The sequence below is a fragment of the Emiliania huxleyi genome, assembly GCF_000372725.1.
Source record: "Emiliania huxleyi CCMP1516 chromosome Unknown EMIHUscaffold_18, whole genome shotgun sequence".
NCBI lineage: Eukaryota > Haptophyta > Isochrysidales > Noelaerhabdaceae > Emiliania > Emiliania huxleyi.
In genome coordinates, this window is record NW_005200784.1 from 756,994 (window position 1) to 780,514 (window position 23,521).

General features: G+C 65.2%; 8 protein-coding genes across 8 annotated transcripts in view; 3 read left to right on the forward strand and 5 right to left on the reverse strand.

The window, feature by feature from the left end:
- Window positions 1-1,076, reverse strand: part of EMIHUDRAFT_434394 (hypothetical protein) — a gene marked incomplete at its 3' end in the record, with an annotated part of 1,564 nt that extends 488 nt beyond the window's left edge. Inside the window, exons 1-2 of the mRNA XM_005783483.1 lie at window positions 414-1,076; window positions 26-291 (exon numbers count right to left, since the gene is read on the reverse strand). Coding sequence (XP_005783540.1) covers window positions 26-291; window positions 414-1,040 — 893 coding nt within the window. The 5' untranslated portion in view covers window positions 1,041-1,076. The remainder of the gene's footprint in view (window positions 1-25; window positions 292-413) is intronic.
- A 1,938-nt stretch (window positions 1,077-3,014) lies between these two features.
- Window positions 3,015-5,012, reverse strand: EMIHUDRAFT_449669 (hypothetical protein; the record flags this gene model as incomplete). Its single annotated transcript, XM_005783484.1, has 6 exons — window positions 3,015-3,420; window positions 3,609-3,712; window positions 3,994-4,102; window positions 4,191-4,285; window positions 4,440-4,486; window positions 4,604-5,012. 6 exons carry the CDS (start codon window positions 5,010-5,012, stop codon window positions 3,321-3,323), a joined length of 864 nt encoding a protein of 287 aa, XP_005783541.1. The 3' UTR covers window positions 3,015-3,320.
- Window positions 5,013-8,647: 3,635 nt separating this feature from the next.
- Window positions 8,648-9,767, forward strand: EMIHUDRAFT_434395 (hypothetical protein). The gene is made up of 2 exons (XM_005783485.1): window positions 8,648-8,665; window positions 8,761-9,767. Exon 2 carries the CDS (start codon window positions 8,790-8,792, stop codon window positions 9,444-9,446), a length of 657 nt encoding a protein of 218 aa, XP_005783542.1. The 5' UTR covers window positions 8,648-8,665; window positions 8,761-8,789; the 3' UTR covers window positions 9,447-9,767.
- A 936-nt stretch (window positions 9,768-10,703) lies between these two features.
- Window positions 10,704-13,533, reverse strand: EMIHUDRAFT_449671 (hypothetical protein; the record flags this gene model as incomplete). Its single annotated transcript, XM_005783486.1, has 12 exons — window positions 10,704-10,971; window positions 11,044-11,154; window positions 11,223-11,258; window positions 11,326-11,481; window positions 11,652-11,757; window positions 11,827-11,888; window positions 12,013-12,083; window positions 12,113-12,137; window positions 12,362-12,400; window positions 12,803-12,940; window positions 13,091-13,146; window positions 13,212-13,533. Coding segments are annotated over 12 exons (1,389 nt in total), but the record flags the coding sequence as incomplete, so codon positions are not given.
- A 124-nt stretch (window positions 13,534-13,657) lies between these two features.
- Window positions 13,658-14,507, reverse strand: EMIHUDRAFT_352859 (hypothetical protein). The gene has a single exon (XM_005783487.1). It carries the CDS (start codon window positions 14,210-14,212, stop codon window positions 13,769-13,771), a length of 444 nt encoding a protein of 147 aa, XP_005783544.1. The 5' UTR covers window positions 14,213-14,507; the 3' UTR covers window positions 13,658-13,768.
- A 240-nt stretch (window positions 14,508-14,747) lies between these two features.
- On the forward strand, window positions 14,748-15,907 carry EMIHUDRAFT_203237 (hypothetical protein; the record flags this gene model as incomplete). The annotated part of the gene is made up of 5 exons (XM_005783488.1): window positions 14,748-14,768; window positions 14,916-15,107; window positions 15,421-15,494; window positions 15,573-15,690; window positions 15,851-15,907. 5 exons carry the CDS (start codon window positions 14,748-14,750, stop codon window positions 15,905-15,907), a joined length of 462 nt encoding a protein of 153 aa, XP_005783545.1.
- Window positions 15,908-16,081: 174 nt separating this feature from the next.
- EMIHUDRAFT_434397 (hypothetical protein) lies at window positions 16,082-17,080 on the reverse strand. The gene is made up of 2 exons (XM_005783489.1): window positions 16,245-17,080; window positions 16,082-16,223 (listed from the first exon to the last, which is right to left on the reverse strand). The coding sequence occupies exon 1, from the start codon at window positions 17,033-17,035 to the stop codon at window positions 16,340-16,342; it is 696 nt and encodes a 231-aa protein (XP_005783546.1). The 5' UTR covers window positions 17,036-17,080; the 3' UTR covers window positions 16,082-16,223; window positions 16,245-16,339.
- A 4,442-nt stretch (window positions 17,081-21,522) lies between these two features.
- Window positions 21,523-22,476, forward strand: EMIHUDRAFT_55391 (hypothetical protein; the record flags this gene model as incomplete). The annotated part of the gene is made up of 1 exon (XM_005783490.1): window positions 21,523-22,476. A coding segment is annotated over one exon (954 nt), but the record flags the coding sequence as incomplete, so codon positions are not given.
- Between the last annotated feature and the right edge of the window lie 1,045 nt (window positions 22,477-23,521).

Sequence of the window (23,521 nt, forward strand, 5' to 3'; positions counted from 1 at the left end):
GAGGAGGGAGGAGGGAGGATCCTACACCTCCCGCACGAACGCGCACAGCAGCGACGTGCACGAGGTCGAGTGCTCTCCGAGCAGGCGCCTCGAGTGGCCGCCAGAGTGGTGGCACGGCTGGTAGGTCAGGTACAGCAGCAGCCGGTGCCGGTGCCGCCGCCCGCCGCCGCCGCCATCGCCGCCGCTGTCGCCGCCATCGCCGCCGATCGTCCCCGGCGTCGCCGCCGAGGCCAGCGCGGCAATGGCGCTCCGCAGGTCCTCGTCTTGGAGGAGAAACTGCTCGGCGTGTACCTGGGGGTGTTGGGGGCGTGTCCCGGCCGCGTCCCTGGCCGCGTCCCTGGCCAGGGAGGGGGGAGACGGCGGAGATGAGAGGAGAGGCGGGGAGGAGGAGAGAGGAGGCAGGAGGAGAGCACGTTGGACTCGGAGGAGCCCCTCCAGCAGTTGGAGTAGCGAGCGATGTACAGGTCGCTCCAGCGCGCGTCGGCAGCTGCGGGAGCAGAAGCATCCGCGGAGGAGGCGGCGGCGGCGGTGCAAGCGGCCGTTTGGCGGGCGGCGCCCGACAAGGACAGGGTGGCAGTGCTGGCCGCCAGGCCGTGCACAGCACTGGTGTCGGTGGCAGAAGGTGCAGCGACGGCTTGGTCCTGGCCAGACCGTCTCGGCTGCGTCTGCAGCCGGGCCACGCAGATGACAGTCTTGCGAGGGCAAGGCGGCCCACCCGCGGCGACGCTCAGACAGCGCTCCGGAATGTCTCCCTCGGGCGTCGGCTCGATGTGGTAGAAGGACGAGCAGAACTGCGCTGTCGTGCCGAGCAGGCTCCGGCCGCTCTCTGGAACCACGGTGTGCCCATCCGCGGAAGGGTATATCGACATTTGAGCACCCGCCCTGCCACACGCGCAGGCGGAGAGCCACCCGGGCGGATTGCCAGCTGCCACGCGAAGCGCAGGACGACTCTTTGACGCCGCCGCCGCGCGACGATTCCGCCGGTGAGGTGGGACGTAGGCGGACGTCGCCTCGGCGCCGTCGAGCACAACAGACACCATATACGTGTTATAGTGGTTCAAAAGTCGCGACACGAGCTGGCGCTGGCTGCCTCAAAACTTGGCCGACCCCGCGCCGAATGATTTTCTTTTCGCAAAGAGATCGGACTCTAGACATTGCGGCCTGCGAGTAGAGAGCACGCCTGCTATTCACAGCACAAGCTTTGCCTGGCAGCTTCAGCATGTGCAGCGAAAAGCATATGCCCCCCTGTGAAAAAGTGAGGCGTGGTCTCTACTCGCCAGCTCCTCGACCCTGGCGAGTATAGAGGCCCCCCCCCGCCCACCCACCCAGGGTAGCCTCTCCGAGGACCCATTTGGGTATGCTCTTTCGAGGACTCGCCGGGGCTCTGCTCCAAGAGACCTCGAGAGAGCGTGCGTGCGTGTGCGAATCGCGATTTTCTTTTTTGCACCAAGAGATCGGACTCATCGACCTGCAGTCCACCTTCGGGTATGTCCGTAAAGAGAGAGAGATTTTTAGCAATACCTGTGTTTGTGTTTGCCGTAAAGAGCAAACGACGCACTTGTCGCCAGTCTCAGATTTCGATCTCGTGGAGACGACGCACTTGTCGCCAGTCAGATTTCGATCTCGTCGCCAGACGCCAGACTCCGATTTCTCTTTGTCAGGCCATGTGTGCCGCTCGCTCGTCCGCCCAAGTGACTTGGACGCGTGGTCGAGGCTGGCGCTCACCAGCGATCGTCCCCCCACGCGCCCAGCCACCCTTTTTTCTTTGAGGCTGTCGCTCCGAGAAAGCTCGTCTCGCAGCTGCGAGAAGGTATAATTTCGCCCGCCGAAAAGTCTCCCACTCGCGCCCTCCCCAAACCCAAATGCTCTCTCTTTGTACACAGATCACAAACAAAAGAACAGGCTCGAAATCCCGCGGGTGTGATGAGCTCTGTGTCTTGATCTGCTGACAACAACCTTGCACAATACACGCGAGAGAGAGAGAGAAAGAGAGAGAGAGTAAAATTACACATACGCCTATATCTAGTAATCTAGATAGAGGGCTGGAGCAGGATTGCGAGAGACACAGAGAGACACCTGCACAAAGATCGCAAGGGCGGGGGCCTGTTCCTTTTTACCCATCTCAGTAGAGAAGTGTCCGTTTATTTATGACCAGGCGGGGAGCGCCGCGGGAGGCAGTCGGGGCGGGGGCGACGACTCCGAGCATTTATTTAGGAGAGAGACACAAGGCTAAAGGACGCACGTCCTCCCCGTTCGCGTCGCGGCGGCCGACCGACACATGCACGAGCGCAAGGTGTGCTTCCTAGTCACCGCAGGCCTTTGCCTGCTGCACTCGACGTCCGTGTCTCTGGGCATCATCCCGAGCAGCCACCCGCCAGAGGACGGCATCCTCGGACACGGCTTTGGCGAGAAGCCCAAGAATGTGGACCCTTGGGACGCGGCTCACCGCTGGAAGGCGGTCGCCGAGAACCAGAAGGAGAACTTCCCGATTGTGCTGGCAATCTACTGGGCCACAGTCCTCGTCGGCGAGGCGGCGCCCGTGGAGGCGGTGAAGGGAAGCAAAGCGCCCTACTTCATGGTTGCGTACCTCCTCCTCCGCGTCGTCTACGCCGCATGCTATATCGTCGCCCTGGCGCCGTGGCGCTCGCTGGCGTTCGCAGCCTCCAATTTCGGTGGGATGTACACCGTCTTTGTCATCGGTGTCTACCGCGCCTGCAAAGTCAGCACGCCAGCCCCGGCCGATGACTATGCCATCATGCCACCGACGGTGTGAGAGAGAAGAGAGAGGAGGAGAGAGAGAGAGATGCGTTGGTATCTCTGGCTTTTGCGGGAAGGGGAACGATGGGAGAGTCAGAGCGCGATATCAAACCTGAGAGTCGGCGTGTTGAGTACTGAACGACTTCAGCAGCGCGCTGACCGGGCCACGCGCAGCTCACGCTCACACGCGAGCGGACGCGACGCTCGACGAGACGCGACAGGCGTCGACGGAGCTCGGAGCGATTTTCAAAATGTTTACGAAAATTTACTCATTACTACTACGTGTGCTGTCGGCTTTACTCTAGAAGAGCCCACAAGCCATATGTTCATCGCGTGAGCAAAAAGAGACTTTCGCGGAGGAGCGAGGGCGTGAGATACGCGCACGGCACGCACCATCTCGTTCTCAGAGTGGCGGGTTGGGCCCCGCGCGCGGTTCTCTCTGCGTGTAACGGTGGCGTCGGTGAAGCGCACCATCCCCGTCCGGAAAACGCGCACCTCCTCCGCGTGGACTCATCCCGCCTTCCCCACCAATCGAGTCTGGCCGCCACTCGAGTCTGTAGCTACTAGGGTCTGGTCCAATCGAACTCTGCGATACGCCGCGCCTCGGGCAGCACTGCCCAGTGGGGCGACTGCTGCGCCTTGATCCAGTGAAAGTCGTCGACCCTGCGGGCGGGAGGAGGCGGGGGCGGGTGCCTCGAGAAGGGCAGCAGGGCGGCACCGGCGCGGCTGACAAGGTGCGGGCGAGTCGGGGGGGGGGGGTCTCGGCGGTGTCTCGAGGGGTCTGGGGGTGTCTCGGGTGTGGTTCTCGGGTGTGTGTGTCGGAGGTGTCTCGCAGGTGTCTCGGATCGCACCTGTCCCAAAGGTTTGCGTCGGCGCGCAACCCGGCAGCCTCGAGCGCGCCGGGGAGGGAGGGCGGCAGCGGCGGGTAGGGCGCAAAGGAGAGCGCGTCGCACCCCTCGATGATCGGGTTCGAGGCCGCGTGCAGGTAGAAGGAGCACCTGCGCGCCGAGAGCGGGAGAGCCACATCTCCGGTGCAAAGGCGGCGGCGGCGGCGGCGGCGGGCGGCGGGCGGCGGGCGGCGGCGGCGGACGGTGGCCGCGCGGACGGTGGTGTGGCTGCGGCTGCGGCTGCGGCAGCGGCCGGCGGGCTGCGGGCTACCGGGCCGAGGGAGAGTCAGAGGGGGGGGGGAGGGGGGGGGAGGGGGAGTCGCGGCCGGCGCCCGTTCGAGGTGTGCACGCGCAGCTGGCGGCAGCCGAGCACGAGGGTGCAGTCGGCGCAGTCCGAGACGTAGACAGCTCCGGCGACGGGCGCGGCGAGGACGGTGCACCCGGTGAGGTTGCGCAGCCTGGCGCGAGAGCGGGCGGAGGGTCAGAGGGGTGGCTCCTGGCCGACGCCGCGCGGGGGGGGGGGGCCCTTCCAGGGGAGCGCGGCGCCAGAACGCGCGACTCCAGGAGAGGAGCGTGACGCGGCAGCGCTGCAACTCCTCGAGGGAATACTCGCCGGGACCGTCGCCGCCCGCCGGCCGCACCTGGGAGAGGGGCGGGGGTTCGCGCGGCGCACAAAGGCGCTGTGGCCCTGCCGTGTGGGGTGGTGTGGCGCCAGTCTGGGTGGCTTCGGAGGATAGGATGGAGCAGAGAGGCGAAGTGGCGAGAGAGGGCGACGCTGTTGGCGGCACCACGCACCAACTCGCAGTCGCTCTGCTTGCGGAAGCCGGCCATCCCCTCGAGGCCTGCGCTGAAGGCATCGGTGTGGCGGCGCGTCGTCGCGTCGGTCGTCGCCGCCGCAGGCGCCGCGGCGGCCGCGGCGGCGGCGACATCCGCGCCCGGCGCCCCGCTGACCTTGGCACGGTTGCGGAAGGCGAAGCGCTTCTTCGGGGCGAGTCGCTCTTTGGCAGCGCTCAGGCGGGCGTCCGCCTCCTGCGCCTTGCGCTGCGACGCCTCGAGAAGGGCGGGCGGGAGCCCAGACGCGGCGGCGGCGATGAGCGCGTGCAGAGCCGCCACCGACGCCGCGCACGCCTCCATGCCGTCGCTATCCGCCGCCTCCAGCTGATCGAGCGCGGCTGTGTTCGCTCTGCTGAAGGCCTGCTCAAACTCGGCGACCGAGGCGTCGGCGTCCGCCGCGGCAGCTGCGCGGGCCGCTTTCTTCTCCTCCGCCTCCCTCGCGCGGGCCGCCATGCGCTCGTCCATGACGCGCCGCGCCGCAAGCGCCCGGTCGGCGGCGGCGGAGGCGTCGCCGGACAAGGACAGGGAGGCCATGTCGTGCGCGTCAGGGTTAGGTGGCGGCGTCGCGTCGAGCATCAGCAGCAATAAGCGCAACGGCGCGATCACAAAGCGACAGCAAAAGAAAACACTCGAACTCTGCCACGACAGCGATTGTGGGGACTACATGATCCGTACGTGAAGGGTGGAGGGGCCCGTCCGCAGAGCTAGGCGGCGTGGGCGCCCCCACTGGGGCCGAGGGTAAGAGGACGTCTGCCGCTTGCTTGTCTTGACGTCGTTGACCCAGCCAGTTGGCACGCTCACTCAGGGGATTTGACAGTCGGCACGCGTATTGCGCGCCTGCTTGTTGATGTTATCGGCGTCGCCCGCCACCGCCGCCTTGGAGATCTGCTGCGTGTGGTGGACGACAAAGGAGGAGGCGCTCGCCGACGCCGCCGCCCCATACACACACCGTCCGGTCCGTGTTGGTGCCCACCGCTTCCTTGGCGAACACGTGGAGGAACTGCTTGGTGGGCGGCGCAACGCTACCCAAAGTTTCCACGAGCACCAGCCGCGTTATGGCTTTCTTGACCAGTTCTTGACCCACTTCGCGTCGTAGTACTGCGCCCCCGTCCACTTCCAGGAGCCTGCATCCGTCTTGATCCATCCCTTTCCACGCGCGTGGTCCTTGACCCATCCCTTTCCAGTCGAGTGGTCGAGCGGTCCGTCCACCTGACGGCCACGCTCCTTGCACCCCACGACCCCCGTCGCAACGCCTTGTCTTACTAGCGTGTTTCCAAACCCGTAGAGGTGGCCCACCGTGCACCGACGCCACATTGCCACCATTGTCCCACGAGCCCCTCCCCGCCGTCGTCGACTTGATGAGCGGGTTCCAGCACTTGACCTCGTAGTGCACGTCCCGCATCGTGGCGAAGTCGCCGCCGAGCTCGCAGATGTCAGTCACGGACGTGTCGTTGAGGTGCCGCGTCACCTCGGGTTTTTCCTTGTCCCCGAGGATGATGCTGCCAACCGAGCGTGCCCGGATGGCATTCTGGGCGGCCCTTAGCACCCCGTTGTGCTTGGAGGTGCGGTCGCCCTTGTTGGAGTTGGCGAGGGAGTCGCCCTTGCGCTCTGACTCCCACCGTGACGTGCTTGCCCGCGGCGGCCTGCTCGACGCGCAATCACCGACAAGTAGAGCCCGTGCCTGCGCTGTATCGCCGTCCAGTCGCACAGTCAGGAACATCGCCGACACACCCATCTTCGTGTGGTGGAGTCCATCAGGGCGCATGTCGTTGTCGAGCCATCCAGCGGCGCCGAACTGGGAGATTGAGATCGAGATCAACGAGATGAAGCGAGTCGCCTCCCTGAACTTGATCGCCTCTCCCGCTCTCCGACTGGCGGCGTGTTTTTGTCGATCTCCTCGCACACGCCGCCAGGCACGCGATCCACGAACAAGCACAAAACACAAAACGAACAAGAAGAAAAAGCGCTATACCGAGCGAGCGAGAGAGAGAGAGAGAGAGAGAGAGAGAGAGAGAGGGTTTCTCATTTGTGCGTCTCGGTGATCTCAGCAGGATCTCAGGCCCAGTGAGGTAGTGCATCAGACTATCCCGGATCCTGCTGACCAAGCTCCTCTTGTAGCTCGATCGGTCACACCGCCATCGCCGTCGGGGAGAGGGGGGACGACACTGCTTCGGCAGCGTGCACCTCGATCCTGTACCGTGTTTGTTATGACCCCTTCCAATGAACACACCAGTGAGGGAGGGCGAGACGATCGAGGGGTCCCGTACCATGCGGAATCGACCCTATCCAGTGCTCAAGTGCTCAAGAGAGAGGGAGGGAGGGAGGGAGGGAGGGAGAGAGAGAGAGAGAGAGAGAGAGAGAGAGAGGAGAGAGAGAGACGAGGAACAAATGTGGCAGAAATACGAGAGGGGTAGCCTGTGTTAGTGCCAGTGCGCGCCAGTCCCGTGCCCAGTGTCGTGCAAGGGAGTTTGTTTGTAAAATTCTTTCCCCGGTGTACCTGTGTGACGCGACAAAATTCTTTTTCCCGGAAGAAGATAGACTGGTTCCACAATAGATTTAGCCCTGCGGCCACGTCATGGGGCCATTCGAAGTGCCGCGGCCGGCTAGCTCGTGACGGCCCGAGTCCGAGGGTTGCAGCCGTGAGGCTCGGGCCCTGGGTGCAGTCTGAGGCCCCACGCCTGTCGCTCGGGCGCGGAGGCGAGCCACGAGCGCATTCGGTACCCAGGTCACGCATTTCCACGCCCTCATTCGAGCGACATCGCGGACACAACACTGCCTCACGCCCTTACTCTATTGCGGCTAGGCTACTCAAGCGAGACCTGGTGGCAATCCCGTCTGGCCAGCTCAACACGCCGCTTCGCGCAGGTATCGCGCCAGGCCCTGCCACCGCTCGCCGCCTCGCCGGCACGCTCGCGCTCTCCACACACCACAGATCCAATGCGCGCGAATACTCCGACCGGCGCGCACACCCACTCCGCCGCCGCCGCTCATGCGACCACAACGCCGCGCCGCGACGTGCGCACCGCACGCAACCGCACGCAGCGACGCTTACCCGTCGGCCGTGGCACGCCGGCTCACGCATATCACATTGGTCATATTGGCCGCAGGCGTTTGGCTCTCCCATGCGCCATGGCGCTCGGCGACGGGCACATGCTCGGCGGCGAGCAGGCGGCGAGCTGCATGGAATACGGCGTGGTGTCGGCGTCGACCATGGCGTGCCACGCCGCAAGACACACGCTGTGCGTCGCCTCAAAACCTCGGAGGCTGTCTGACAGCTAGCCCCGCCAGAATCACGCAGAATATTTTTACTAATACACGCAGGGTGAAACACGCACGCAGACACGCAGAGGCACGCCGTGCGGAGTCGAGTCTCGGCTCTTTGTCCGTTCGTACTTAAGTACAAGTACCTTCTCCAAATTATATGTCGTCACCGTAGCCCCCGTGGCCGTGCCAGCACACTGACGTTGTGTCCCGCGGGTGCTGACACCTCTCTGCGAGGAAGCGATACTCTCCCAGCGTGCCAACGTGGCACGCTGAATGCTGGACACATCGAGCCTGCAACGGCACTGCCGCGTACACCGATCGGCACCGCCCTCGAAATAGGAGAGCCTAACCAGGAACGCCAAACGCCTGCGGCACAATGGCCAATGCGTGAGCCAGCGAGACGGCCGACGGGTAAGCGGCGCTGCGTGCGGTGCGCACGTCGCGGCGCGGCGTTGCGGTCGCGAGAGCGGCGGGCGCGGGCGTTGGTCTGCGTGCGTGAGTTCGCGCGGCTGTGTGTCTCTCCGGAGAGCGGAGCGCGAGCGTGCCGGCGAGGCGGCGAGCGGTGGCAGGGCCTGGCGCGATACCTGCGCGAAGCGGCGTGTTGAGCTGGCCAGACGGGATTGCCACCAGGTCTCGCTTGAGTAGCCTAGCCGCAATAGAGTAAGGGCGTGAGGCAGTGTTGTGTCCGCGATGTCGCTCGAATGAGGGCGTGGAAATGCGTGACCTGGGTACCGAATGCGCTCGTGGCTCGCCTCCGCGCCCGAGCGACAGGCGTGGGGCCTCAGACTGCACCCAGGGCCCGAGCCTCACGGCTGCAATCCTCGGACTCGGGCCGTCACGAGCTAGCCGGCCGCGGCACTTCGAATGGCCCCATGACGTGGCCGCAGGGCTAAACCAATGTGGAACCAGTCTATACCCTCGCGGCGCCGGCCGCACGCTACCCCACACGAGCCCTGCTGCGCACGAGCCCTGCCTACACACCTTGTGCACTTCACTTCCCGCGTCCCCGCGCCAACAGGTGAATCCCGAGCGGCTCCCCAGCACACCATGCTCGCCGTCACGCTCGCCGCGCTGCCTTCGCTGCTGCTCTCACCCTCAGTGCCGGCGACGGGCAGCCGCGCACGGGCGGCCGCGGTCCGGATGGCCGGCGACGGCCCCTCCTTTGGCGATCTCGACGGCTCGACCGCCCGAATCGGCATCATCAAGGCGCGCTGGCACCCCGAGATGAGCGACTCGCTCATCGCGGGCGCCAAGGAGGCGCTCGCCGCGTGCGGCGTAAAGGAGGAGAACATCGTCGAGACCGAGGTGCCGGGCTCGTACGAGCTGCCCCTCGCCGCGCGGTACATGGCCCTCTCCGGCTCGGTGGACGCCATCCTGCCGGTTGGCATCCTGATCAAGGGCGACACATACCACTTTGAGGCAATCTCGGACTCGGTCTCGTCGGGGCTGATGTCGGTGGGCATGCAGACGGGCGTGCCGATCCTCTTCGGCGTCCTCACCTGCATGAGCGAGGAGCAGGCCCGCGTGCGATCCATCGGGCCGGGTAACCACGGGCCGGATTGGGGGAGGGCCGCCGTCGAGATGGCGCTGCTGCGCCAGTCGGCGGTCGGCGGGCCAAAGTCCAAGTTCTTCATGGGCTTCGGCGACTCGGGCGAGGACGACGCCAAGCCCATGACGCGGCCGGCCGAGCGCATCGGCTTCTGAGCGGCGCCGGTTCGGCCGGCGGCGCGCGGCGCACATCTCAAGCTCGTCGGCGCCAGCGCAGCCGCCTCGGTGTGCGAGCGCTCTCGCGTGCGCCAGGCTTCACACCGAGGCGGTACATATAATGCGATCGCGCGCGTGCGTCTTCTGGAACGGCGGGAGGTACAGCCAGCTCGTGTTGCGCGCTCTGGCGGTGCGCCGTGCCCCCTGTGACCAGACCGGCTCTCTTGTATATCGATCTCTCCTCTCCGCGCGGCTCTTTGAGCGCCCAAACCGGCGGCGCGTGTGTGGGTGAAAAAGAAGGGCATCAACGCCCAACAATAGATGTCCAAATTTCCAAAATAGATGTGATCATATTGCAATAGAGATATCACGAGTCAGGTCTCGCGCCCGCCCGGCGCCGGCCCGGTCCGCACCGCGAGGCAGAGAGGCGCCTCCCCTCCGATGGCGCCGCGCGAGTACTGGCCGTAGTACACCCTCCGGTCCGCACCCGTGCGGTTGGGCCCGCTGCAGTGCCACAGCCGCGACGAGAAGAGAACGGCGTCGCCCGCCTCGGCGCACACGTCGACGGCGAGCGCCTCGCCCTCCTCCTCGAGCCAGCGCAGAGTCGCCTCCGACGCGGGCGCCTACAGGCGGCGCGGCGCGCACGTGTCGCGCGCGCGCCTGGCGTGACCGCTCCGCCAAGGAAACCCGCGCGTCCGCGGCTGCGGAGGGCGGCTGCGGTGCGTCGGAAGGGAGGAGACGCAAGCACCCTATAGGGTGTGAACACATCAGATCGGAGGCGTGACTCGTCTCGCAGCAGTGGGAAAGAAGCTACGCACGCGGCGGGCTGCCGCCTGCCGTTGCCTCTCTCAAATGTGTTCCGGTGCTCGAGATGTGGGGAGATGTGGGGAGATATGGGCAGATGCGTTCTGTGTTCCGGTGCTCGAGGCTGTCCTCCGCAACTAGCCTCCCGCAACTAGCCTCCGCAACTAGCCTCCGCAACTAGCCTCCGCAACTAGGCGTGCGACCGTTGGCGGGCGAGACCGTGTCGAGGGGGCACCAGAGGGAAACGTACTCCGCCGCCCCGCCGCTGCCGAGCGCGAGGCCCGCCTCGTGTTGCAGCGCCTACAGCGGTGGCAGGAGTGCGCCGAGCGTCACAAGACTGCAGCGCCGCTCAGAGACAAGAGGGCCTCGTGTGCTGCCGTGCCCAGCCCGTGTGCCACGCCTCGATCTCGCCGGTCTCTCGCCTCTCTCTCGGCGGTCTCTCGGCTGTCTCTGCCCCGTCCGTGTGCCACGCGAAGCCGCCTCCGCGCCCCGCCGGCTTGACAACGTAGTGCTCGTTGAAGAGGCAGACGGCAAGCTCGGCCGCGGTGTCGTCTGCGGCGGCGGCGGCGGTCGCGGAGACGGCGGCGGTTTCAGTGGCGGCGGCGGTGGCGTCGGCCTCGGCGGTGGCGGCGTCGTCTGCGGCGGCGGCGCACGGCGCGGGGCGAAGCGCCTCCGCTGCCAGCGCGGGAAGGGCCTCGAGGGCAATGTGGCGGAGGGGGGCCTGTAGGAGGGCTCCGGGAAGGCTCCGTGAAGGCTCCGCAGCCGCGCGACACGGGCGGGGGGCGGGCGGGACCGCGTCGGCGGCGGCGGCGCCTCGGTGGGCGAAGTAGGCGGCGGGGTCGACTCGCGCCGGGTGGCCTTCGGGCGGTGGGCCGGAGGCGGGCACCTCGAGCACGCACTGCTCCTACCGGAAGGTTCCGAGCATTCGGCGGAGGGCTCCGGCGGCGGCCTCACGACCACACATGTCTGGTCCTCGAGCAAGTCTCCGCCCGCACCCTCGAGCGCCGCCTGCCGCGCAAGCGTGGGCCGAGGTGTGACCGAAGTGTGATCGGAGTACGGGCCGCTCGAGAGCCGCCTGCAGCGCGTCGCTCTCGCGCCGCAGCGCCGCAACCTCTGCCGGTGCGAGCGCCGACCGCACCACCGCGAACCCTCTGGCGCGCCACTGCCGCAATAGCTCGGGGGCGAGTCTGCACAGAGGGAGGGCGCGGCGCCGCTTCGCAGGCTCCGCCGCCTAGAGCATCACCACACACAGAGAGATGAGGGCGCGACTGCATCGTTCCGTGCTGTCCGCGCCGCGTGTGAAGACACAAGCTGCTGCTACTGCGGACACAGCTGGCTGAAGGAAGTCCTACGTGGCTCGAGAGACAGGGGCGGATGGCTCCGCGTCTATGCTCCGCGCGCCTCCTCCGCCTCGCCGCGGGGGAGGGGGGAGCCGCGGGCCCGCCCCGCCCCGCCCTCCGCAGCGCCCGCCTGCGCCGCGAGTAGCTGCCGGTCGGGCAAGCCGCACCTGCGGGACATGTCTCGGACATGTCTCGGACGTGTCGTGGACGTGTCCTGCCGGTCAGGCAAGCCGCACCGGTCGCGCAAGCCCTGCGCAAAGTGGGAGCGCTGGCCGCACAGAAAGGTCGGGTAGCGCGCCTGGGGCATGAGCACGGCGGCTGGAGTGTGCGTGCGATGGGAATGCGGTCGAATACAGTCGAACAGGAGCCGGCTGCTAGTTTCCGCATCTGGGGAGCGGCGCAATCGCCCCCGCCAACAGCACCGCCGGCGCCTCGATGCGCGTGTCGTATCCGGGCATGCAAAAGTAGACGAGGCTCAGCCGCGAGCGCCAGCCTCCGCCGAGCACGCGGTGGCGCGCCGACCTGCTCGCGGATAGCAACGATTTTTCTAAGGGGGGATAGCCCGCGAGGCGGGAGGGAGCGGCGGCGCGCTCTCTTGAGCAGCCCGTTGCTCCAGTAGTGCAGGATGTCGCCGACGTTGACGATCAGCGCACCCGGCCGCGCGCCCACGTCCACCCACCCGCCACCCTCTCCGCCGCCGCCCTCCCCGCCTCCGCCGCCGTCCTCACCGCCGCCGCCGCCCTCGCCGCCGTCGTCGCCATCGCAGAGCACCTGCAGCCCAGAGGCATCGCCGCCCTCGTGGTAGAGCACCTGCGAGTGCATGACTGAAGGGCTACGCTCCTCTGACTGGCTGGGGCGGCGGAGGAGCACGTGTCGATGCGCCGCGAGCAGCGTGTCGAACACTGCTGGCCCGCCACAGCCTGTGCCTCGGCTGTCTCTCTGCTGTCTCTCTGCCGTCTCTCTGCCGTCTCTCTGCCGTCTTGTCTCTCGGCGGGTCTCTCAGCTAGATCGCGCCGTGAGCGAGGTCGGGTCCGTGTGCGGGCGCACCCGCACCTCTCCTTCGCCCGCCTCGCCCGCCGCCGCAGCCGCGCCTGCCGCCGCCTCGGCGCCGCCGTTGTCAGCCTCGACGCCGCTGGAAGCCTCGGCGGCCTCGGCGCGGGCCGCCGCTGGCGCCCGTCGGGCCGGGTAGTGCAGCGCGCAGAGGTTCGTGACGTGTCTGCGCAGCGCGGCGTCGAAGAAGTCGGGCGGCAGCCGCAGCGCCGCGGCGACGGCGGCGTGCAGGTCGAGGCAGAGGCCCTCGAAGGCGCGGTAGGCGGCTTCGTACGCGGCGCGGAAGCCGGGCGCGTCCGCCTGGGGATTGGGGTCGGGGGAGTCGGTCAGGGCAGGCGGGTGCGGGCGGATGGGCTCTTGAGCGTGGTCAAGCAGCAAGAGGGAGGCATCCGCTCAGACAGGAGACTGCGGCTGAGGTGGAGGCTTCTTCCTCTGGCTGGGGGTAGCCACCTCGTCCGGCCACTGGTTGGCGTCTCCAAAGTAGAGGGCGGCCTCGTCGCTCGGTCCTGCGGCGGGAGAGGAGGCCTCGACATGGGGCGACCTGGCCAGCTCAGTGCAGGCGGGGACGGACCAGAATAGTATGGGTCGCCCGCCACGAGTGAATCTGCCAGCCGACCGCAAGAGAACTTCTCGTGCAGGTGCGGCGGCCGGACGGCGTTCACGCACCCGTCGACCGGGATGAAGCCCTTGCGCGGGTGGGCAACTTTCGACTTTGTGTCCTCGTCCGACTCGAAAAAGGCTCGGGCAACGGACAGCGCGCCGAGGACCTCGGAGGCGATGCCGTGGTCCGAGAGGTGAAGAAACCCGACGCTGCTGAGCGACGCGCGGAGCGCCTCGAGTGCGGCGGCGTCGCGAGAGCGGAGGGCCGCCATCGAGACGGATGGGAGCGGCATTGCGACTCGCGATTTCCGCTAAGAATTTTTCGAAAAAAGAAATTCCGGTCCATGTGTGTGGAGACGAATTTAACCTTGACTTACCTTACCTTTAATTTGGACAGAGAGAAGAGTAGGTGGACAAGGAGCGTGAGTGAGACTCGAGAGAGCAGGCGGTCCCTAGCAATGGCGGAGCGCCTGACGCCGTGACGCGTGAGTACAGACTGGACGCTGCATGCTTCCTAGCACAGACAGCTTATTGCGCTGTGTCCGCATGCGCCGTCGTCTCATAAAGGCCCTCGGGCACGGGCAGCGGCGCTGGCCACGAGGACGGGACCTTCCACGGAAGAGCGAGCCAAGGGTGCTCGCCCGCGAAGCTGTCTTCGGCTTCGACACGCGCGAGCACGCTCGTGGCATTCATGGCCGTCCGCGGATCGCCGTCCGCTATGTAGCGGCGTGCGAGAGTGAGCGTCTGGTAGCCGCCCTGCGACGCGCCGTCGTGCAGCTTCCCCAGGGAGACAAAGTCGCCGAACTCGGTGGTGCCGCGCGCAGCGACGCTCGCCCACTCTGGTCCGAAGCACACGGCAATGCTGTGCTCTACGTCTTCGTAATCTGCAAGCCCTTCGCCATTGTCGAGCTTGTAGGAGCCGGTGAAGTGAGCGGTCTTCACCTCGCGGTCTTCTTCATCGACGAGCGACATGAATGGCTGACTACACCTGAGGCTGAACGTGTTAGCGCTCGCCTTGAACTCCGCATCTCTCGGCAGGCCCGCTGCGCTGGCGACCCACGTGCCCGTCCACTCAGCGCCGCTGATGGCGCCGCGCCAGTAGAAAATCGGCGTGCGCCAGTCGGAAGGTGGCGCCTTGCGCTTGCGCGCTGCGGCGGAGGCGGCCGCCTTTCTCTTTGGCGCCATCGTTTGCGTACGTCGGGAGTGCGTCGTTACTGCGTGAGTCTACGTCCTTTTGAGTTCGTGAAGAGGGTGTTGCAGCAAGCGTAGAGCACTAGAGATGATGCCTAGCAGCAATCACAAGCCTAGCAGGAAAAGAAATCCATGCGCCAAAAAAAAAACCAACCCAAGAGGGATGGGAGAACGGCACGCCGATAAAGAAAGAAAGAAAACAGACCATGCAAGGGAGGGATGGGAGGACGGCACGCCGCCACCACACAGCGATTTTCAGTGTATGTAGCTCTTACGAACATACCCGTAGGTAGGTGAACTGCTGACAGGGTTTGCGATGAGGAGCGATCCAAACGTGGTATTCGGGTCATTAGATCACTACCGCCGAAGCGCAAGCGCTTGGAGCAAGGGAACCGCCACGTATGGGTCCCAGACTAGCACCCCACCTCGCGGGCCGACGTTCTGGCCCATTTTAAGGAGAATATTCTATTTATTCTTTTTGGAGGAGGCGAAGGAGCAACAACAACAGGAGAAGGTGGCGACGCTCGTAGCGAAGGGGGCGGGAGGGTGGCAGCCGGTGGAGCTGAGCGAGATGCTCGGGCCGCTTTTGGAGAGCGTGGTGGTCTGTGGTGGACGAGCAATTGGCGGACGCGTCCGACGCCTCGGGTTCGGGGTCGAAAAAGCAGCTGCTGTTCGGGTCCCGGGTGGGGGTTAAAAAGAAAGAAAAAAGACCTTCGCCGAAAAATTCTTGGTCGATGGTTCGCGGGAGCTTCCTCATACAGCTCGCGCAGCTCGCCGCTGTGGCGGCAGCCCGGCTACCCACCCGAACTCCGCCGGCGGTGGCTCGCCCGTCGTGCTTGGCCACTCGGCCGCCCGCGGAAGTCGGAGCCACGCCGGCGCTCGCGGCCGCGGAGGAGAGGGCGACCGCGTGGGCGCTGGGTGCGGCGACAGCTATGATGGTGGCGCTGCCGGCGGGTGCGGCAGACGTGGCGTGGGTGGGTCCGACAAAGGCAGTGCTGTCGCCCCTCTTCGCCGTGTACACGCTCCTCTTCCTCTTCCGCACCGTCCTCTCCTGGTTCCCAAAGTGTGCCGCACACAGCTCGCCGGCTGGCTGTGGACGCCGCGGACGCCGCCCTAGTCACTCCTTGCGTCTCGCCCGCAGGTACAACCTCAACGCCTTCCCGTACAACGTCGCCGCCTGGCCGACGGAGCCGCTGCTGCGAGCCACGCGCCGCCTCATCCCGCCCGTCGCCGGCGTCGACATCACCCCGATCGTGTGGGTGGCTGTGATCTCCTTCTTCTCAGAGGCGCGCTCCCTTGCACTCTCCAACCGCCGCCCCTCACTCTCCCGCCACCCTCTGAGAGAGGTCCCCACCCCGACCACCGCTCGTGCTCGCCGCCACCTCGCCTCATCACCTACCCGGCTGGCTGCCTGCGCAGATCCTGCTCGGGCCGCAGGGCCTCCTCACGATTGTGCAAAAGAAGGGCGGCTTCTGACGCTGACGCATGTGGCGGTGGCGCACTCCCACCACGCATCCTCTCCCGGCCTCGGTGCTTTCCTGTGGCTCCCTCACTCAGTGCAGACTCGGGAGTTCTGCGATGAGCAGGCGTGCGACGTGCGACCCGATTGATCATCCGAGATTCGTGCGATCCGAATTCCGATTGATGCGTATACCGTGTGAGCATGCGTCATGTACTCCTGGGACACCCTACCCCCAATCCGCAGTAGCGCGGAACCGGAAGGGAAACACGCTCAACCAGGCGACGCGCGTGGGCGCGGTGAGCGGATCCTCGAGGCCGCACCCTCCGCTCCCGATGACAGTTTCGACACCCGAGTCCCGTTCTCGCTCTCGGCCGCACAAAAATAAGAAGGCGCGGGTCGACATGGCGCGGCGCCGTGCTCGTCGCACCACTCGGCGCCGCTCAGGCTCACGCTGGGCCGTCGCGCGCCTCGGTCGCCCGTGCGGCAGCCTCGTCGTCGATGCGCTCCTTGAGCAGCTTGGCGGCCGCATAGTCCTCGCGATCGATCGCCGCGTCCAGCTCTGCGTAGAGCCGCGAGCGAGAGGAGCCGCCCCGCGGAGGTGCTGCGCCCCTCCCTCCCGCCTGGCCAGCATACACCTCGACGTACGGGAGGCTTGGTAGCCGCAGGCGGCGCAGCCACGAGGGGCCGCCTCCGCCCGGCTCCGCCGTCGTGCCTTCGGGCTTGTACTTGCCGTTGTAGAAGGGGTTGTCCTGCTTCTCCTTCATGAGAAAGGCGTTGATGCCCTGCTCGCCGGACGAGACAGACCACTGCAGCCAGCCCGCGGCGGCGAGGATGCCGCCAGCTATGAGCACCTCCACGTCGACCGCAGCCGGCGAAGGTGTGCGCCTCGGCCCGCGTGGCAGCGGCATGGCGCGAACCGGAAAGTGCAGCGCACGTGCGCACGGAAGCAGCAGCAGCAGCAGCCATTCAAGGCTATGACGCCTTGGCTCGCGGCTCTGGCATGTCCTGCGAGCAGAATGTTTTGCGAGGCGCGAGAAAGGCTTGTACTGCGCAGAAGAGGAAGACGCCGAAGAAACCGACTGCTGCAACGGTGTGAAGGAGACCGTCTGTGCTCGGCGCGGCAGTGTCGAGGTCGACGACATGCGGCTCCATATACACAAAAAGCGACACCTTCGCGAGTAGCGCCGCCGGCCAGGGCAAAAGACGCAGCAGGGTTCCGGCTCCTACCCAGATAGGGGGTCTGTGCCCCACGACTCGCACCAAAACGCCCTCCCTACCTACCTATTGCGGGCGCCAATCGCCAGGCTCCGTGCCCCACCTACCTACCTATTCCCAGGCCGCGCAGCGAAGCGAAAAAATACCCGTTAGCCCTCTGTGAATACCCGTTAGTCTCGGCTGGCGTCCCAGCCGCAGGCGACTCGCCTGGCATGGCCCCGTTCCGGCTAACGCGCGGCCCGTCTCCCGCGCAAGCGAAGCGGTTTTTTTTACTTTCACCCCCCCCCCCCCCACCCACCCACCCACCACCACCACCACCACCACCACCACCTACCTACCTATTGCGGGGCCCTCTGGGGCGGTCAAAACCGGACCTACCAACCTATTGCATAGGGTCTAACCGTGGAGAACAGACCCCCTATCTGGGTAGGAGCCGGAACCCAGGCGAGGGTGATAGGATTCCTACGTCTGTTCCTGGACAGGTACGGGCAGTGTGAACAACACCTCGTGACCACAACTCCGCAGGCGCCTGTTGATGGGTCCAGGTGATAGCCCTGGATGGGCAATGCATACGCCTAGTTCAGTTGGACCTCAGATCGCCCGACCGCGTCCCGGTGCTCTGCCGTCGGATTTGTGACGCCGCCGCACCGCGCCGCGGCCGGGGGCCCTCCGCGCTCCGGAGGACGAGGATGGCCGTGAAGGGACAAGCTCTGGGAGGTAAAGTGTCAGTGTATATATTGTAGAGACCAACCTTGTGCACAATATCTCTCAGTCTAGCTAAGCCAGGGGAGGCGATGCCGGGGCTGTACAGCAGCTTGATGGTGCTTCGCCGGCGTGCGTCCCGGAGCGGTGCCGGACGGGCGGGTCGTGGGAGGAAAACGAGGGACAGCGCCGACGGCGCTCTGATTCGACTCTTAACTTCAAACAAAGCCTACCGCACGCGCCGCGACGCGGCGCGTGCGGTAGGCACTCGGGATTTTGTCAGATCGGCGTGTTCACGCCGGGATCGTGTCCCTCACAATCTGACCAACCATTCGCGGCGACGAGTAGAAGAGGTTGGGCCCGAGGCTGCGAGGCACTCCCTTGCCCGGCGGGGCGAGGGAACCCTGCTGGGGCGAGCCTCGGCGAGACAGCGTTCAGCTGTTCCCCACAGCAGGCTTGGGGAAGTACCTTGAGGCGAGGCGGATTTTGCTCTCTTGAGCACTTGAGCACTGCATAGGGTCGATTCCGCATGGTACGGGACCCCTCGATCGTCTCGCCCTCCCTCGCTGGTGTGTTCATTGGGGGGGGGGGGGGGGGGTCATAACAAACACGGTACAGGATCGAGGGGACACCTTGTGATTTTTGGGTCAAAATCGTCCCGATTTCATAATGTTCGTTGGTACGTGCATCCGCGGCGCCCAGCGCGGTGCCAGCGGCTCCCATACCTCTAAGAAGGTGGGGGACGACAGTCGTGGCCTTGTTTTGGACGTTACGTGCCGCCGAAACTTGATCACCGATCACCGTCTGAATAGATAAGTCCTATACAACTCTCCAAAGGCCGGTGATCGGTGACCAGGTGATCGGCCGGTGATCATGCAGCTAGTGGGTGGTGCTCCGGCCACCGTAAGGACGGTCAGGCTACGGTCAGGAAGTAGGTTTGAGTTCACACTCTCCAACACTTAAAATCCCCGTTTGTCGATAAGCGATAACGGACAATTCAACACGAATGGTTAGTTACTGCTCGCTGCTCGGCCATGCGGTAGCGTCTGGTGATGCCGCCCCTGCGCGGCTCGCTCGGCAGCAACTGCGCCGCGCAGCGCAGGTTCGAGGGTCGCGGTGGGTGGGTGCACCGGAAGACGTAGCGGTCGAGAAAGCGCTCAGCGACCGCGTCTCGAGGATGGAGCCGTCGCGCGGACCCGCCCGGCCGACCGGCAGTAGCAGCAGGCGCCGGAGGGCGCGGGAGGCAGCGGCGACACCTCGGGCCAGAAGCGCGAGCCCTAGGCTGGTGAGGGGGGCCGCTCATGGGTAAACGGCTCTGGGACTTAGCTAAATCGCGCATCGAAATCGGGACGATTTTGCCAGGGCACCGTCACAAGGTGGCACGCTGCTGAGAAGCAGTGTCGTCCCCCCTCTCCATCATCTCATGCACATCTCATACAGGGAGACGTCGGCGGCGATGGCGGTGATCGGTGTGACCGATCGAGCTACAAGAGGAACTTGTTCAGCATGATCAGGGATTCAGGGTGGGCCGAGCAGTTCCTCACTTCCTCAGTGGGTGAGCTTCACACACAGTACACACACACGAGACCTCGGGCGGGTCTCCCCTTCACCTTTTCGGCTCACGTGGATTCGAACCACCGCCGGGATGGAAGCTTCCTGCTTCCACCTTGAGAAACAGCGCTGCACATTTGCTCTCTAAACAATCAACACTTGCCGTCTCCCGGCAGCGCCCTCCCTATAAGCCGAGCGGTCAGTAGTCGTCCGGCGGATAGCGAGCCCTCTGGAACGCCAGGGCGATCCCCTCTGGCACATTGTCCTTCCCCCACCCCGCGCGGACTACGTCGCCATCAAAGTTGGAGGCAATGACGGCGGGCACGCCCGCCTCGAGTAGCCAGCCAAAGGTGTTGCCGCCGCAGCCCGCCTCCCAGTACGAGAGCATCACTGCGCCTCGTGCGCGTCCACCTCCGTCGAGGTCGACGCGTCGAGATCGGAGCGCATCACCGAGATGCCAGAGCCCGCCTTCGCCGACATGATTCCCCGCCCGGATAGCTCGGTGAGTGTGCCGTCGCCCGAAACGGAAAACCGGACACGGGAAAATATAAGGTAAGATCAGAGTCGGAATGCGGTTCGCCGCGGAGCTCAGCTGTGAGCGCTGTCAGAGCGGTGTTTCGACACCGATATCGTTCAAGGAGAACGCTGATTCAAAATCCGCTGTTCACACATCACAGGTAAGTGTAAGCGGAGCAGCTGAGTAGATACATACAGCGAATCCTTTGTGTTCACACCTGCAAGAGCAGGTGTGAACCGATTTCGGCCTTAGCCGTCGGTATGCCAATAGCGTGCTAGCCAAGTAGTACGCAGTTGGATTCCGAGGGTGTCCCATCACAAGTTCGGCTGCCGACAGACAAGATTGTCCCTTAGTCGACAGCACCCGCCTTATGGACGGTGCTCTGACTGGCTTTGAGAATATATTTTTTCTTTTTGGTTCACATGGCTAGAGGTTGGCCTCCCACCGTTGTGAACATAGTCTGGCCCGAAGGAGCCGCTCGTCTCTTGTCCGGGCAAACGCGCGCCCGATAGCCCCATTAAGCACGTGTGAGGGGTATCCGAGCGCCGTAAACTCCCTGAGCTTGCTCGTCACGCTGAGCGTGAATCCCTCGTCATCGCTCGCCATTGCGACAACCTTGAGCAGGCATCCAACAACGATTCCCTCCTTCATTTTCGCGCATGTGAAGCTATCCCAACGATGGTAGCGCCACACCCGGGGTACCGCCTCGAGCTCGAGAGTCGTTTCCAAGAAATGGGCGCTCTCTGCTGCCTCTAGCTTCAAAGGAGCCCAGTAGCATTCAGAACGGCGGAAGTCCTCCCGAAAGCGGTCGACATCCCACACACTATCGTCCTTTGCAGTTATCGTAATCACATCGTCCATGTATCGTTTCATACGGAATCGGGCTTTGACATCATCTTCAAGCGTATGCATCCATTCCTGCTCCATCCATGCGAGAGTTCCTATCGCCAGCGGTGGCGAGAGTGCACTCCCCATCGGGATACCGCGGGCCTGCTTTAGCAGGCGTCCGTCATACGTGATGACGTAGCAGTTATCCAGATCGAAATCGATCACCTCGAGCATCGTCGAGAAGCTGATCGATGCGTGTCCCCACACCTCCCCTTGTTGTGCCCACGAGCACTTCTTCTTGCCTCTCTTCGGTACAAGTATTCTCGGGTCCTCTCCCGCGCCAGATGGCAGATTATTGCGCACATCATTTAGAATGTCTCTCATTGCCACCCGCATCGCTTCCTTTGGCATACTCGGGTAACAGCTGTCGACGTCGTTAATCTCGTAGCTGAGCTCTGGCGTAAACGCGAAGCGGAGATCAAATATCGGGCTGGCTCGCCTGTCCTGGTTACGCGTGGTGCTAGCGTCTCCCACCGCCCACCCATGCATGTTCGTCCTCTCTCTCTCTCCCGACGTACGTCTCCGTCGCAGTCAGTCTCTCGCCCACGCGGTCGCGTGTGACTCGGTGCGCATGAATTTTCTCTCTTTCTCTCCGTGTTCCTGCCTGGCGCGCTCGAGCAAGGCCATACACATCACATAATGAGGACGCCCCTGGGCCTCGTGGCCGCGCCCGTGCTGCCTGCCTGCTCTCGCGGCCTGAGCGTCCGGCTCTGCTCGCCCTCGTCTGCCGCCGGTCCAGCTGGCGGCTGGGAGGAGTACCACGTGCCGGTCCTCCGCGACGAGCTCGTGCGGTGGCTGGTGACCGATCCGGCCGGCACGTACGCGGACCTCACGCTCGGCGGCGGCGGCCACTCCGCAGCGCTGCTCGACGTGCTCGCGCCCGCCGGCGGCCGGCTCGTCTGCGCCGACCGTGACGGCGACGCGATCCGGCAGGCGCGCCGCCGGCTGGGCACGCACGTCGAGAGCGGCGCGGCGACGCTGCTGCAGACGAGCTTTGGCCGCTTCCCGGCGGCGCTGTCGCGCGCCGGCGTCGGCGTCGGCGCCGGCGGTGCGCCCGGGGAGGGCGCTCGGCTCTCTGGCGTGCTGCTCGATCTCGGCGTGAGCTCGCACCAGATTGATGAGGCGTCGCGTGGCTTCTCGATGCGGTTCGAGGGGCCGCTCGACATGCGGATGGACCAGGCGAGCGGCGAGCTCACCGCCGCCACCATCCTCAACGAGTGGAGCGCCGCCGAGATTGCGGACGTCCTCTGGAGGCACGGAGAGGAGCGCCTCTCGCGCCCGCTCTCGCGCGCTCTCGTCGCGGCACGCCCTCTGCGGAGCACGGCGCAGCTCGCGAGCGTGGTGAAGGCGGCGCAGCCGGGCGCGCCGAAGGAGCTGACCAAGCGAGCAGCGCGCGTCTTCCAGGCGCTGCGCATCGAGGTCAACGCCGAGATGGACGAGCTCGAGGCGATCCTCGCGGCTGCAGCCAGCCTGGTGCGGCCGGGCGGTCGGCTCGCAGTCATGTCGTACCACTCCCTCGAGGACCGGCGCGTCAAGCGGCTGCTGCGCTCGGGCGCGACGGGCGGCGACTCGCCGCCTCGCGACTTCTACGGCAACTCGCTCGCGCCGTGGACGCCCCTCACCCGCCAGCCCGTCTTCGCCAGCGACGCCGAGATCGAGGCCAACCCGCGCGCCCGCTCCGTCCGGCTGCGGGTGGGCGAGCGGTCGAGCCATCCCGCGCCCGAGGCGGCGGCGGGCTAGGGGGGGTGTCGGTGTCGTCTGTCGAGGCCTCGGTCGAGGCACGGGGTAAATTCGTCCCTTGCACTCTTCGTGGGGACCGGTTTGGAGCAGAGTAGAAATGGTTGGGTAGTAGGGCTAGAGGGTCGCTCTACACTTAGCCTCTGCAGCGAGCAAGCGCCCAACTTAGCCCCCGCACGGAGCCGGGCTCGGACTTAGACGCTGTATGGTCGGGGGCCATGAACTTAGACGGCACAAGGCCAAATCCGGGTAAAACCCGGGTATACCTGCAAAAGTCCAGGTTTACCCGAAAAATACCTGGACGCGTCCCGACCAACGTATGCCGCGCACGACGCCATATCGCCTTGTCCCAGGGCCAGTGCGCTACTTGCGGCGCGCAACTCCTGCTCAAGTACGCGCACCGTACCATGTGCTGCCGCTATGCGTGCCTTAAGGCGGCTGCGGCGAAGCGGCGGGCGCGGCATGCCGATGGCAGTGCGGACGATGCGGTTGCGATGTGTTCTGCTTCAAGATCGTGGCGGTGCTTGGCATGCACTTGTGCGATCCCAATCAGCTCATCGCAACGCGAAGCAGCGCAACAAGCTGGCTGCTGCCAACAAGGCCCTATGCTAGATCTACCTCACGCGCGGATCGTTCAAAGAGGACCAGCATACACAGGCTTCTCTGACATGCGTTTGTTTGAGCTTGAGGCTATTTATGTGAGAAATGTTTGGCTAGAGATTGCGCTCAAGAAGAGCAACGAGAATCGGAAGAGGAGGATGCTGAGGCGGCGATTGCTGAGGCATGAGGAGGATCGATCCGGATTAGAAGGCGCCCGCCGCAGGCGAAGAAAATTTGGGGGCTAGCGCCGTATCGTTGATCACGGTGGGAGCCTCTTGGCCCCAGGCTGTGCCACGGCCGACTTAGCCGATGTAAGAGGCTCTCGCTGATCTTAGACCGCGTAAGCACCCCAGCGTGACTAGTCACACTTAGACCCGCTCAGCCTCGAGGCTCAGAACTTAGACTACTACCCAACCAG

Excerpts from the sequence above, each read along its gene's own strand:
- EMIHUDRAFT_352859 (XM_005783487.1), bottom strand. The coding sequence starts at position 14,212 with ATGTCGCTCGTCGATGAAGAAGACCGCGAGGTGAAGACCGCTCACTTC.
- EMIHUDRAFT_434395 (XM_005783485.1), top strand. The coding sequence starts at position 8,790 with ATGCTCGCCGTCACGCTCGCCGCGCTGCCTTCGCTGCTGCTCTCACCC.
- EMIHUDRAFT_434397 (XM_005783489.1), bottom strand. The coding sequence starts at position 17,035 with ATGTCGTCGACCTCGACACTGCCGCGCCGAGCACAGACGGTCTCCTTC.